The sequence below is a fragment of the Serinus canaria genome, chromosome 24, assembly GCF_022539315.1.
Source record: "Serinus canaria isolate serCan28SL12 chromosome 24, serCan2020, whole genome shotgun sequence".
Taxonomy (NCBI): Eukaryota; Metazoa; Chordata; class Aves; order Passeriformes; family Fringillidae; genus Serinus; species Serinus canaria.
This window is the reverse complement of record NC_066337.1, coordinates 3,199,325-3,213,027: the sequence shown is the minus strand read 5'-3', so window position 1 is coordinate 3,213,027 and position 13,703 is coordinate 3,199,325. Positions and strand designations below refer to the sequence as shown.

General features: G+C 52.7%; 1 protein-coding gene across 2 annotated transcripts in view; it reads left to right on the top strand.

The window, feature by feature from the left end:
- Positions 1 to 3,530: 3,530 nt before the first annotated feature.
- LOC103823631 (opioid-binding protein/cell adhesion molecule homolog) overlaps positions 3,531 to 13,703 on the top strand; it is a 297,711-nt gene continuing 287,538 nt past the window's right edge. The window contains exon 1 of one of the 2 annotated variants that reach the window (XM_050983613.1): positions 3,531 to 3,746. In XM_050983613.1, coding sequence (XP_050839570.1) covers positions 3,686 to 3,746 — 61 coding nt within the window. In that variant the 5' untranslated portion in view covers positions 3,531 to 3,685. The remainder of the gene's footprint in view (positions 3,747 to 13,703) is intronic. The other variant, XM_050983612.1, reaches the window with a different exon arrangement.

The window sequence follows — 13,703 nt, the reverse complement described above, 5'->3', positions numbered from 1 at the left end:
CCCAGCGGAGCAGAATGTCTCCTCTCCGATCGGGGGCTGCCTGTCAAATTTAAATATGCATTTCAGATTCTCTGCTTGATATCAGAAAGCAAACAACCCCAAATATCCCAGAAAAGCTCCACCAGCTAAATACATATTTATACACCTTTTTATTATGTGTCTTGGAAATCAAACAAATGAAACAGGCCAGTGCCTGCTCGGTCCTGCAGAGCTGGTGAGCAGTGATGGATTTGTTTGGCTGATCAAAGCACATTTGTTCCCATTTTGCAGATGGGAAGGTAAAGGCAGCAAGGTACCAAAGGTCTGCTCTGAGGTCACTCTCAGAGCTGTGTTTGGCAATTCAGGTGCCAGCCTAATTGGCCAAAATATATGCAAAGAGAGCAGCTCAGTGTGTGCTGGATTTGGGTAATAATCACTGCCAGGAGGAAAAAAAAAAAAGCAAATGGGAGAAGTGTGGTGGGAGAAAATAAAAAAAAAAAAAAAAGTAAGAATGTGTTGTTTTGAAACTTACCCAAATATAGCTTTTCAACTCAGGGTTTAAAAGCAGAGCAACATGTTTGTTCTGAGTCCATCAAACATTTCTGTTAATTAGAAATGATTTCTTTGTTCATTTCCTTTAGTTCCTCCAAGATAACTTTATTTCTTTTTTCCTTGGGTGGATTCAGAGCTTGCTGTGTGCATTTGGAGAGTGAGCTGCAGCCACAGGGTTCAGCTGAGCCCCAAAGCAGCTCAGTTTCCCCTGGGGACAGATGTCCCTGTCCTGGGCTGGCCAGGGAGGATGCAGCCACATGCCTGGCAGCCCTGGGAAATCCCAAATGTCTCTTTGCAGCTGTTTTCCCAAAATACTTGTGAAGCAAAGGATAAATTTGCTTGGTGTCATCTGTTGGGGTGTCATTTAGAGGGAAATTCAGGACAGAAATATCCCTGTCCTCATCCCAGGCTGAGGGAGACACTCTGCTCACTGGTTTTTGCTCCACGTGATGATTTAGCTCTTTCAGAGGTCAAACAACACAACTTTACTCTTATTAAAGGAATGAAATCCTTAGTCATGTTTTTTTTGGTGCTTTCCTGAGGATGCAGGAGATGGGATGCCTTCAGCAGATAATGTGGAAAATGGTTGAGTTAAAAGCTTTTGAAAACTTGTGGTTTATTCATGCTGAGTAGAAAATGAAGAAGGATTAATGGTTAAAAGCCAGAGGAATTTGTCCTGGCAGCGTGTGCTTGGCTCCCATCCCTCTCTGGGTGAGGACACCCCTTCCAGAGCACAAAGGGATGTGGCTTTGTGTTCCAAACCCACTGTTCCTGCTCCTCCCAGTGCTGCTGTGAGTGGAAATAATGCCAGATAAGAGGGATGTGCATGGATGGGGATGTGCTGGTATCGAGTTGTAACAGGTGGGTGAGACAAAAGGAAAAAAAGACCAGAGGGGAGGGAATGATTGGGGGGTTGTGGATTTGGGTGCCAGGAGAGCTCTGGTCCCAGCTCTGTGGCAGGTTGTGGGAATTGGTGTTTGTGGATCCATCGTTCTTCCAGGATTCCTGCACCCCAGTGCAGAGGGTTTCTTGGCCAGGTGCTCCCTGAGATGATGGTTTAATGCAAAAAGGAGTCTCGAGGGAAAATAATCCAGGAAAATGGGGATCCAGGGATGGTGAGAACAAGCCCAGGTAGATGGGAGCAGAGACTACGGCAAGGAGCAGGTGAAACCCTGGGGAGTGGGATGTGGAGGAGTGTGTGGCCAGCAGTGCCAGAAAGCTGTGGTGAGTCAGCTGGAAATCCAAAGTGTTGGGCTGAAATTCTCTTGGGCTGGCCTGGAACTCAAAAAGAGACCTTTACCCCTGAGTTAGTGGGGAAAAGAGGTTGTTTTGAGAAAAACTGAAGGTTTAAATTTGTCCTGAAGCATTAGAAAAACCCACTTACAGTCTGTTTTTAACAAAGCTGCAGTTAGTGAGAAATAAGAAACATCTTTTTGTTTAAAAATTGTCAAAAATAAGTACTATTTGTTTTGGAAACTAACCTTTGCAACATTTCTTTTCATTTTTTTTTTTTTTTTTTGGCAATGCAGCAAACTCAAGCCCTGACTGATGAATGTCTTGGTCTGGAGGTGGCTGTGGGAGGGGGACATGGTAGGGGCAGCTGCCCAAGCCCAGGGATGCTCAGGGCTCAGGAGAGGTGTGGGAACATGCAGGGAGGGGGGTCAGGGGTGAGGAGGAAAATTGTGGCATCCTGGAAGGAAAGGAGAGCCTGAGGGAAACTCCTTGGTATGGGATGGTGTTGGGCAGGGTATCTGCAGGAGCAGGGGGTCTGCAGGAGCAGGTACCCTGAGCCCAGTGTCTTTTTGGGGCTCTGTGAGCTGCTGAGGGGAAAAAAACATGTTTCCAGTTGGGATGCACAGGGAAGATTGCTGCCTGGTTTCAGAGATTTTGTGTGAAAAACACCCACTCATGCTAAAAAGCTTGGATTGCTCCCTGGTTTGTCTCAACAGTAGGAAGAGCTGCTGCTGCCTTCCCGGTGAGGGGAGCAGAGGACAGGGTGAGCCGAGGGGCTGAAGCCTGGGGCTGCCCCACCAGCCAGCTCCAGGCTGGGGAAGAAAAAAATTCCTCTTTGCAGGTGGCTGGTGCACGAGGAGCTGGAGCGACCGTGCTGTGTCTGTGCAGGGCTGCTCCCTGCATCCCAGAGCTGCTCCCTGCATCCCAGAGCTGCTCCCTGCATCCCAGAGCTGCTCTCTCCATCCCGAGAGCTGCTCCTGCATCCCAGAGCTGCTCCCTGCATCCCAGGGCTGCTCCCTGCATCCCAGAGCTGCTCCCTCCATCCCGAGAGCTGCTCCTGCATCCCAGAGCTGCTCCCTGCATCCCAGAGCTGCTCCCTGCATCCCAGAGCTGCTCCCTGCATCCCAGAGCTGCTCCCTGCATCCTAGGGCTGCTCCCTCCATCCAGAGGCTGCTCCCTCCATCCTGAGAGCTGCTCCTGCATCCCGGAGCTGCTCCCTCCATCCCAGAGCTGCTCCCTCCATCCCGAGAGCTGCTCCTGCATCCTGGGGCTGCTCCCTCCATCCCGAGAGCTGCTCCCTGCATCCCAGGGCTGCTCCCTCCATCCTGGGGCTGCTCCCTCCATCCTGGGGCTGCTCCCTCCATCCCGAGAGCTGCTCCTGCATCCCGGGGCTGCTCCTGCATCCAGGGACTGCTCCCTCCATCCCGAGAGCTGCTCCTTCCATCCTGGGGCTGCTCCCTCCATCCCAGAGCTGCTCCTGCATCCTGGGGCTGCTCCCTCCATCCCAGAGCTGCTCCTGCATCCCGGGCACCAGCTGGTGCCGGGAGGGATGCTCGGGGGGTCGATGCCTGCATTTAACTCCCTGGTTGCGGAGTGAAGCCCGCAGGAGAGCGAGAGTGCCTGTGTCAGTCAGCATCCTGAACCAATGGGTGCCCGGTAGGAGGTCTGCGCTCCCGGTGCACGCACGGAGCCTGGTGCTCCTTCTGCCAGTTGTGCGCGAGTGTGCGTGCGTGTGCAAGGGGAGACCAGACACACTGACTGCCTGCTCCCGTCTCTCCCCCTCTCTCCAGCTCGCTAACTCCGTCTCCCTCCCTCTGCAAACATTGGATTTAAACCTGCTCAGAATTCAGCGCAGACGGAAAGCAGCGGCGGCAGCAGCAAGCAGCGAGCCAAGCAGCCGCTCGCCTACCGCAGCTCCAAGATGTACCATCCTGCCTGCTGGATCGTCTTCACGGCCACCACTGCCCTGCTCTTCATCCCAGGTAGCGCAGGAAGCTTTTTCTCGGGCGGATGGGAGGGCAGGGGCTCGCAGGGTGGGAGAGCCGAGCGGGCTCTGCGCGCAGGGAGCCCGGCTCCGCGCACATTGCGCACGAAGGCGCGCATGCAGGCAGGCAGCGAGTTGCTCTGCAGCGGGGGATTGCCCAGCGCTCCCAGTGAGGGGCTCCGGAGCTGTGCTGCACCCCCAGGTGGGCACCGAGCCGCCGGTACCTGAGCGGTGCCGGCACCTGCAGTGGGGCTGGCCGGGATCGTGCAGAGCCCCCGAGCTGGGCAGGGTCTGTCCCCTCGGGCAACCTCTGCCTCGAAATGATGGGCTTGTGCAGTTTTCCCCCTTCAGAGTTGGGCACCTGCTGTGCCCTCCCTCTTCTGAGAGCTGTCATGCTATTCCCTGCGCTCCCCTCATCCGTGCTTCCCTGATTCCTGCCGGGCAAACTCGGTGCCTTCCCTCGCTCCCTTCTACAAAGTGAAAATGAACCCCCCGCCTCAATCCAGGCACTCGGGGAGGCCGTGCCGGTGCCGCAACCTCGGTGAACTGAGCGGGTGGCTCTCGAAATGTGGGCTGGCCTCGTCCCCTCGGCTCAGGGGGCGATGCTGGGTTTGCATCCAGCGCTGGCTCCGTGCTGATGCTCGCGGGGCAGCGAGCGCTGCATCCAGCGAGGGCGATGGGGGTGGAGAGCAGAGCTGAGCGCCGGGGGGAGGAAGTCACCGGCGTATTTTTGATGATGATGTGCACTTTTAGCAGCTGGGAAGATTATCATCCCTGTGCAAGCAGATGGGGACTGGGTGTCGAGGCTGGGATCCGATCCTAACCCAACCTTGTGTTTTTCATGACTGCAAGGGAGGATTCTGTTGGACCCGGGAGGGCAGAGAGAGGCAAGGCTGTGATTTCAGCAGCTGAACCACTGGCTGTGTGGGGTTGGTGTGTGTGTGGCAAGGGGGTGAGGCTGGCAAGGGAGAGGTTACTCATGTCACAGCTGGCAAACAGCTCTGCCCACAGCAGTGCTGAACAGGAGGGTTCTTGGGTTAAAACTTGCTTGCGGAGGCTTGTGCCATGGGATCAACCACATCCTGGGATCCTGTGGAGCTGTCACACTGCAAACTGAGCAGATCAGTGGGTACAAGACCCCCTGGAATGGGCTGGGTACCCCTCTGTGGGATGTCAGGGGGCTGGGATGTGCATCAGCACTGGGGTCAGCCCTGTCCCCTGGGTCAATCTTTGGCTTTTGGGGAGCAGTGGTGGAGAACCCTTGGCAGCAGAGCCTCGAGCTCCTCAGCAACACCAGAAACCAAAATGGTGCTGCTGTAGTTTAGCACGTGAGCACGAGGGAGCCATGGCTGCGTGAGCTGCCTGACTTTGTGCATGTAAAGGGATTTTTTTGAAAATAGAACTTCAGCAGGACAGGGTGGGTGTGCCTGGGGTGGGGGCAGGTGTGCCTCAGCAAGGCTGCGCTGAGTAGAGCATTGGCTCTTTCACCCTCCTGCTGGATGGGGCTCTGTGGGTTGGAATTGCAGAGAAATGGATGGAAGCAGCTGTGTGGGCCAAATGGGCGGACGTGTGACACTTGATGGGCTGTCATCGAGATGTCCTTAAGCTGCAGGAGCTGGCAGAAACCTGACAGGGCGCATTTGCTGTTGCCAGTGCCCGGCTGCACTTTCCTCAGGATGTGGCTGTTTGGGCCAAGGCCTGGGCTGGCTCTGGCCTCTGTGTGTGCCAGGGAAGGAAAAGGCCCCTGCATTTAAGCCCCTGGAAACTTGGGAGAGGCTTCTTGATCCGCACTTATGCGGTTGTAGCTTTCCCTTCTTATTTCTATTAAGCAGCAATATCTGCTATGGCTTTGGATGTCCCCTGAGCTAAACCAGCCCAGGACTTTGCCTGGCTGGGCTCAGCCCTTAATCCATCAAGCCAAACCCTTCTGCCTGCATTAGAGGAAAGGAAATACTCTGGGCTGCGTGGTGCTTTGCCTTCCTGCCCTGGATTTGAACATCTCCTATCCTTTTTATTTGTGCCTGGCTTGCAGAGGTTGGACGTTTTCCCTCCCTGCCCAGCCTGTCCCAGCAGTGATTTCAGTCATGGTTTCACTGCTGTGGGCTGGAACACGAGTCGTGTTGGCAAAGTCACGCATGGCAGAGGGAAGGCGAATGGTCCCTGCTGTCCTTTGGAGCCTGCACCTTCCCGAAGTGTTTTTCTTGGGCTGTTTATTATTCACAGGCGTAATCCCAAAGGTTTTATGCAGGTGACTCTCCCCTGGGATATGCAGAGGCTGTTTCTGAGCGCAAACTCTTTTCCTTTCCGTTTTTATCCGAATCCTGCGGGAGTTTCACACGGGGTGGTTAAAGTGAGAAGGGAACCTGCTTTTAGAAGGTGTAATTAGAGTGAAGGGAAACATCACAACTTGAAGGCTCCTGCAGAAAATAGCATCGCAAAGTTATTATTAGCTGTAATAGCTTATTTGCCAGTTTTTCCTCTTTCTCCTGCTCCCACCTCTGTCCTTCCCCCTTTCTCTTATTTTTGTTAGGAAAGATGCATTTTTCCCATTGGGTCTCGTGTCATCTCGTTACCAATTTACTCTCGTGGAGTCTAAAGACACGAAAGGTTAATGCAATAATGAAACCCTGACCCCTCTGGTCATGGAGACTGTCTTACTCTGCAGCTTTTTACTTCTTTGTGAGACAAGTTTCTAGCTAAAATAATTTCGAAGCCTTAATGCTGTTGTCATCTGGAGCCTTGGGGGAGGCGGGTTCCTGGACAGGGGTTGCTCTCTGAGGTGGGAAGGATGCTGAGGGTTTTTAATGAGTCCAGCACTGCAGGATAGGGAGGTGAGTGGGTAATTTAATTGCCAAGCTGTTGGCAAATGCTTTGAACTGCTGGGCATTGTGGGTGCTGCTGTTTTGAGATGAGGGTGGGCTGTGATGGAGAATGAATTTGGGGCAGGGGGGAATCTTTGTCTGAGCTGCAGTTACAGGGTGACATCATGGCTCTACAGGTGGCAAAAATCAATGCTCATCAGCCTCTTCAGACATTTATATCGGTGCCTTTGCAGGCTGGGGGAAATTACTTGTCATGGCAGTGGTCAGAAAACCTGGCAGTGCAGGGGGAGATGGACAATCTTGTTTTTCACTGCTCCAGGACACCGGGATCAAGGTGAAGCTTGTAGAGCTTGGGATGTCCCCCACTGTGCCACTGTCACCCTTGCACCCAGGACCTGCTTTCTGCATCCTCCCAGAGACTCTGTGGGACGTCATCCTTGCTGGGGCAGACTGGCTTTGGTGCTGGTTGTAAAACCCATCTAAATTTACAAAATAGACATTACAGGCATTAAAAAACACCCTCCCATCCCCTCCTAAAAGGGTCCCTGCTGCAGGAGCCTGCTTTTCCTGCTGCCTGTGACATGACTGTCACCTCTCTCAGGTGGGGGATGCCGGGCTGGTGGAGGGCTGCTGATCCCTGCGACTAAGCCTGAGAATAAGTACCTGGAGCACATTAGTTCTGCTTTAGTGTCATTTCAATATGAGCAAGAGGGGCTTAAAGGGATTTTCTGTGCTCTCCCAAAGGCTGGGGATAGGTGTGGATCAGGCACTGCCACCATCAGTCTTGCAGCAGTCAGGGAAGCTGGGGAAGGTGTCCCAGCAGGATGGGGTGTGAGCCCTAAAACACTGTCTGCTCTTCCTCTGCCTCTCCCTGAGGCTTGGCCTGTAGTTTGCCTATCAGAGGGTGATTTCTCCATCTCCTGGCTCCCAGTACAGGGAGAAGGTTGGTGTTGGCTCTCTAAGGATGTTTTAATTCTGCTGGGGAGGAGCAGCACTCGCTATCATTTCCAAATGATGTGGGGAGGGAGCGTGACAGGAGAGGAGGCACACAGAGCTCTTGCTCCGTGCAAATCCCCCCCGGTGCAAGTTCCCAGAAGAATTTGCCCTGGGGGCTGTGGGTTTCGTGGCCGGTGGCTCTGGCAGCTGCCTTTCAGGGTGCCCCAAAGTGCTGAACCTTGCCTTGCGTTTTCCAGCAGCTTCTCTTTGACAGCCTCTCCTTTGTGCATTCCGCGGCTGCAGACGGCCGGGTGGAGGAGCTTTTGCTGGTGCGAATCCCTGTGAAAAACTGAAAAGGGAGAGATGTTTCAAAGGCACCGATGGGAGCTCTGTGCCTTAACTGGCGCCTTTGAAAATCTTCTCCAAAGGCTTGAATATTTGGTTATGGCGAATTTTGAGCTGCATAAACAGCTGTGTTCATATTTTACACTTGAATGTGAAATTCAGAGTTTGTGCTTTGCTTGGTAAGAAACCAAAGTCACTGAGAGGAGCTGCTGGGGTGCAGCGATGAACCCCGACAGGTTTGGGGGGGAACAGGGTACCCAGGAGGATCCTTCTGCTGCAGTCAGCTGGGATAGAGCAAAATTTGTTGGATTTTATCTGTAAACTTCTTCACGACCCTGGGGTCACCCTCAGCTTTGCAGCCCTGCCTTTTCCCTCCCCAGCTGGCAAAGCTGGGCACTGATCCTGAACCCTTCTCACCTTCTGAGCATCCCCTGAGATGCTCTCAGCTGCTGGCATGTGCAGGATGAGGAGTGATTTCAGCTGTCACACTCCTCCTTTTTGTTTAAACTTAAAAATAATAACAGCTTTGCTGCAAATCTCCTTGCCTCCCAGTCATCTTTCCCTAATGAAGGCACGGTACTTATAATTACCAATGCAGCAACAGCACATAACAGAGGTGGCTTTGACACTTGCTGCTCCGTGGGTGGGTTTTTCCAGGGAGCTCCTCTTCGTTTCATGCTTAGAGAGAAGAAACACTTTCCTGCCTGCTTCTCCAAAGCTCTGGGATTGGGTTTTCACCCTCTATGGGTGCCCAGGCAAGGTGAGTTGTCCGGTGGGAGTGGCAGGGGATGTGTCACCCTTGTGAACGGATGGACACCTGAGCCCAGGTGTTGTGGGGCTGAGTGGGAGCTGGGGGATTCTCCCTCTAGTGCCAGCTTAGGTTCAGACAGCTTGGGATGGCTGAGGGCAGTGGTTTGGGATGCTCAGGTACTGCAGGGACCCACCAGTGAGAGAGCCACCCCCTTGGGAGGAGCTGCTTTTGGGAAGTTGAACCTCTTGCCTGTGCGGCAGAGTCATGTGCGCCAGGGACACGTGTGAGATGAGGCAAGGAAGGGGGAAAAAGAGGAGATATTTTTAGGTTTACTTTTCTGTGAATTCAGCGCTCCTGAAAAGTGCTGGATTGACTTCTCTGGAGACTGAAGCAAAGTGCAGGGAAGGGTAGCCCAGGAAAGCTTCCCTGTGAGCTCTGCACTTCAGGATGGGATGGTGGGACTGGACCTCATCAGCTCAGACTGCCGGGACAGCAAAGCTGTGGGGGATTCTGTAGTGTTGAGCAGAGCTGGTGCACTCGTGGGGTTTCCCAGGGGATGTGGAATTCCCAGAGGGGCAGCTGGGGTTACCCGTGCTCCACATGGCTTTGTCCTATGTGATTCACCCCATGGGCTCCTCCTCCTGGCTCCTCAGCCACACGAGGACCAGCTGACCCTGCAGCAGGAGGTTTGGGCTTCCTTCTGGTACTGCCTTTTCCACTGACCAAGCTTCCCAGGCATGTGTATTCCCAAGCTTTTTGCAGAGGATGGAAGAAGAGGTTTTCACATGGGGCTTCAGCCCTCAGAGCAGCTCCAAACTGGTCACACTGGGCTGAGCCAGGCTGTGCCCCACATGTTTCCTGAGCAGTGTCCCCCTGCTGTCCCCTGCCAGCCCTTTGCCTCCTCTCTCCCAACTGTTTACTTCTGGCTTTTGTTTCCTGGACTTGTTGCTATGCATGCAGCATGTGGAAGGAGCTCCAGCGAATATAGGCCACACTTTGATTGTTCAGCAAGCTGGAAAATGATGATTATAATTTTTGACAGAAAGGAAGGAGGGGGAAGGAGATCTCTGGGCTTTCAAATCTGCTCTGTCATAAGCAGGATCTTACAAGGGCCTTCTGATGACTTCTCCCGCCCCAAAGGAAATGGCGTTTGCATAGCAAGAGGGGTTAGAGGAAAAATTCCTCTGTCTGCAAGGACAAAGTGGCACTTCTTTCACCAAGCCTTCCACCTCGTGTGGCGGTCCTGTCACAGAGCATCAGCCAAATGCAGTTGGTGTTGGCCAGTAATTGACTGGGAAGCATCCAAGAGAAACCTCGATGCTGCTAAAAAAATCCTCCTTCCTGTTAGACCAGCACACAGGTGCATCCCTTGGATTGCAGAGGTGCTGGCAGAGCAGTGCCCAGAGTGCCAGCCCTGGGGGACATGGGCATTGAGATGGAAGTCAACCTGGAAATCTCTGGAAGCTCCAAAGACTTCTCCCAAAGGGGCAGCTCCATTTGGGGCCACACCAGCAGGGGACTTGTCTCACCACAGTCCAGGCTGGTAGCAGAGCCCATGGAGATGTTGTCTGCTCCTTCCCCTCCCCAGTTCACTGCTCCATTGGCATCAGCTGCACAGTCCTCAAAGGATCTCCCCATTTATTTGTTTTATTTAATGGCATTGGCTAATTTCCACTTCAATTTTTTTTTCTTTTTTTTTTTTTTGTGGTTGTTTATTTTAATGCGATCACTTCTAATGAGGCTAATGACATTTAGTCTCCGTGGCGGTGCATTTTAATTTGGTCACCGAAATGTCAGCGCACGGCAGCCTCCTCCTATCTCCCCGTGACAAAAGGCACCTCAGACAAAGGGGACCTGTCCCTGCCTGTCCCTCGCCCTCCTTATCTCCATCCTCCCAGGGACGGGCCAGGACTTTTGGCAAAGCCACCTCCTGCCATCCCCTCCTCTGCTGGCACCAGGGGAGAGGGTTTGGCCGCTGAGGGCTGTGAGGAGGGAAAGTGAGAGCTGCCGGAAACTCGGGATTTTCAGGCGAGCCAGCGCCACGTAATTAATCAGACGTCAAAAGCTCTCAGCAAAGTTAGCTTTGATCGGCAGGGAAATCTGTCAAATAGGTCCTTGTGCTGCCCCCGGTGCTTTTCTGTCTCGCTCTGCCCCTAAGTCTACCTGGCACTTCTCCCTTCCATGGCAGAGATGGGAACTTCCGACAGCGAGGAAGGACATTCCTGCTTGGAAAGCTGGACCAGCTTCTCCTTGCCTGCACTAGGGCTGGTGCCATGGGCATTTCAGGGCTGGAAATGGGTAAAGGGAGAGGGCTGGGGTGGGAGTCAGAGATACTTGGAGAGGTTGAGGTGCTCAGATGTTCTGTGTGAATTTGGAGAGGGCTCTGGATCCAAGCTGGGGGGTCAGGAGCAGCCTAAACCCTGGGGGAGGTGGCACTGGGGTCACAGTGCTGCACTGGAGAAGTGGAAATTTCTCTACCTTGTGTTGTACCCAAATCTCTCAAGGTGCTGAACCTCAGAAGCCTGAGCCATTTTGCTTAAGAATGAGTCCTTTTTTCTGCAATCTGGGTCCAAATGCAGCTGAATTTGATCTGTTCTCCTTTGATCTGTTCCTCCCTCGCTATTCTATGTACCAGGAATGGATGAAGATTAAAGTTTGCAGTTTCTGAGCAAACTAGGTTACTCATCACTGCACGATACCCAATTACCTGCTGATACCTCAGGAGTGAGAAGGTATTGATCTTGCTTGGATTTGAACTTGTTGAACCAAAGACTCTGGATATTTCAAATCCGTTGTGGAGGACGTGCCATTTCCTTCAGGAATCAAAGAGGGATGCAGGCTGTGTTTTTGCACCACATGGACTGTGGGAGGTGGGTGTCTCCTCTCTGCCACAAGGGAGATGACCAGTAAGTGATAAATAATATTGTCTGAACTCTCCACAGCACAGGAGGGATGTAGACGTAATGGCTTTTGTGATGTGCCTGGGAATATCTTAATTTTGCTGGGAAGAAGTCCTCAGAAGCTGATTTTTACCTCACACGGGTGGGTTTTCTGTGCCCTCTCTGCTCACCATTTTTTTGTGAACACTGCAGGCTGCAGAAGTGCCTTTGATGGCATCCCCTGTGTCTGCCTTCCTCCTGTTGTTGTGTTCCCAACCAGAAATAGCCCATAAATTCAAAAGAATCACGAAAATTCTTCCAAAATTACCTGGTGAGACGAGGCCGGGGGGCCTGGATCAAAACCTTTATTACTGAAACTCAGTGATATCAGGTCTCACTCTTACACAGTGTTTGTTTCCAGCAGATCTTAAAATAATTCACAGAGAAGAGAAATTTCATTGTACCTTTTTTTGTAGACAGGGGAGCCAAGGAATAAAGAGGGAAAATGACTTGCCCAAGGCATGTGCAGAGACAAGTGTTAAGAGACGTGTCCTTGCTGTAGCTCCAAATCTGAAGTGCGTTTTTCCTTGTGAAACAGTGGAGTTCCTGCTTTGAGAAACACAGGAGAAACAGTGCAGGATCAGTACATTGGGTGCTGAAATCCCTGTACTTGGCTGGCAGGGAGCTGGAGCACCACCAGGCTCTTGAACCTGCACTCATATGTGCCCCAGTTTGTGTCCTGACAGGGGAGTCTGTACCACAGTTCAGGCATTGATGTCTGGAAGAAGGAAAATGTGAATTCATGATCAGCCTGACTTTGTGAGTGGAGGGGCACCCTCTGCTCCTCTCCAGGCTGGCAGGAGGGCAGCACGTGATTGATCCCCCTGCCCTTTCACAGTGCATCTTTGCCTGTCTTTCCCCTGAGGTTTGAGAGTGATGATCCCAGAGCTGAAAGGAGGAGATGAACAGAGGAGAAATTCTCAAGCATGCTCTTCACTCAGCCCTTGGTCTCCAGATGGAAATGCTCTTTGGAATTTCAGGGAGAACACACATTTGTCCTGTCAGTGCCTGCCCTGCAGCATCCGCCGGCCGCTGCGGGGCCGAGAGCCGCTGCCTCTGCCAGCCTCTCCGGATCCTTGGGACACTTTATCTTTATAAAGTCGCAATAAGTGGACAGTATAATATATTTCACTTTTAATAAGGTGTTGCCAGTTGCACACACTCTGCAGAGCAATTAGTGTCAAAGGCGGCTAAGCAATGGCGGGGCGCCGTAATTCCGCTGTTTACTGGGCTGCAGGATTTATGGGCAGTGCTGGAGGAGCCGCGGCCACAGCTTGGCTGGAGGCACAGGAGGTGCCGTGAACTGGCTTGGAAGCCACGCTCAGAGCTGCTCTGAGTCGTGGAACTCTTGGGAGAGAGGCAGGAATGAGCCACTGCTTTGTTTTGGTGCCCCCCACCCTAGCTCTGGGATTCCGAAAGGAGATGCTGAGCCCGCTCGGATGTGCCAGCCAAAATTTTGGGAAGTTGCTCAAAATTCAGACTGAGAGGACCCCCTTGCTCTTTGGGTGTTGGCATGGGAGGTGGAGCTTTGCTATATGAGCTTTTGCTCATCAAGGAAGGGAATCAGAATCACAGAATAGATTGGGTTGGAAGGGACCTTAAAGGTCATCCCATCCCACATCCTTGCCTTGAGCAGGGATATCTTTCACTAGGCCACGTTGCCTGGCTTTGAACATCTCCAGGGATGGATTAAAGGCAGCCCCTGGGCTTGGTTGGCACATGGGCATTGTGCTGATGGTCTGACCAGTCGGGTGGAGACAGGACAGGAGAGGGGAATCTTTGGGTGTGGGGGAGGCTTTTTTGCATCCTTACATGCCGTGAGGTACCTGGAAGTATCCAGAGAGGGTGGGGGACCCTACTCAGTGGTTCTCCTTCCCATAAGAGTAACCCCATTTTCTCTCCTGGGCATCTAGGATTTCTTACTTCAGCTTTTTAAAAATTTTTTTTAGCATCAGGGCATGTTGGGCAAAGAGTTTCAGTGAGCTCAGCTCAGAGAAGTGCTTATCCCTGCCTCCTTCCCATGAACTGAACATTCCTGCTTTTGTCTGGGGACTCTCTGATCATCACAGGCTGTACTGTGCAGTTTTTGTAAAGTCAGTCCATGTGCTGATCTCACTGCTGAGGCTGTCAGGCAGCTCCACCATCCTGCCAGAGCCCTCCTA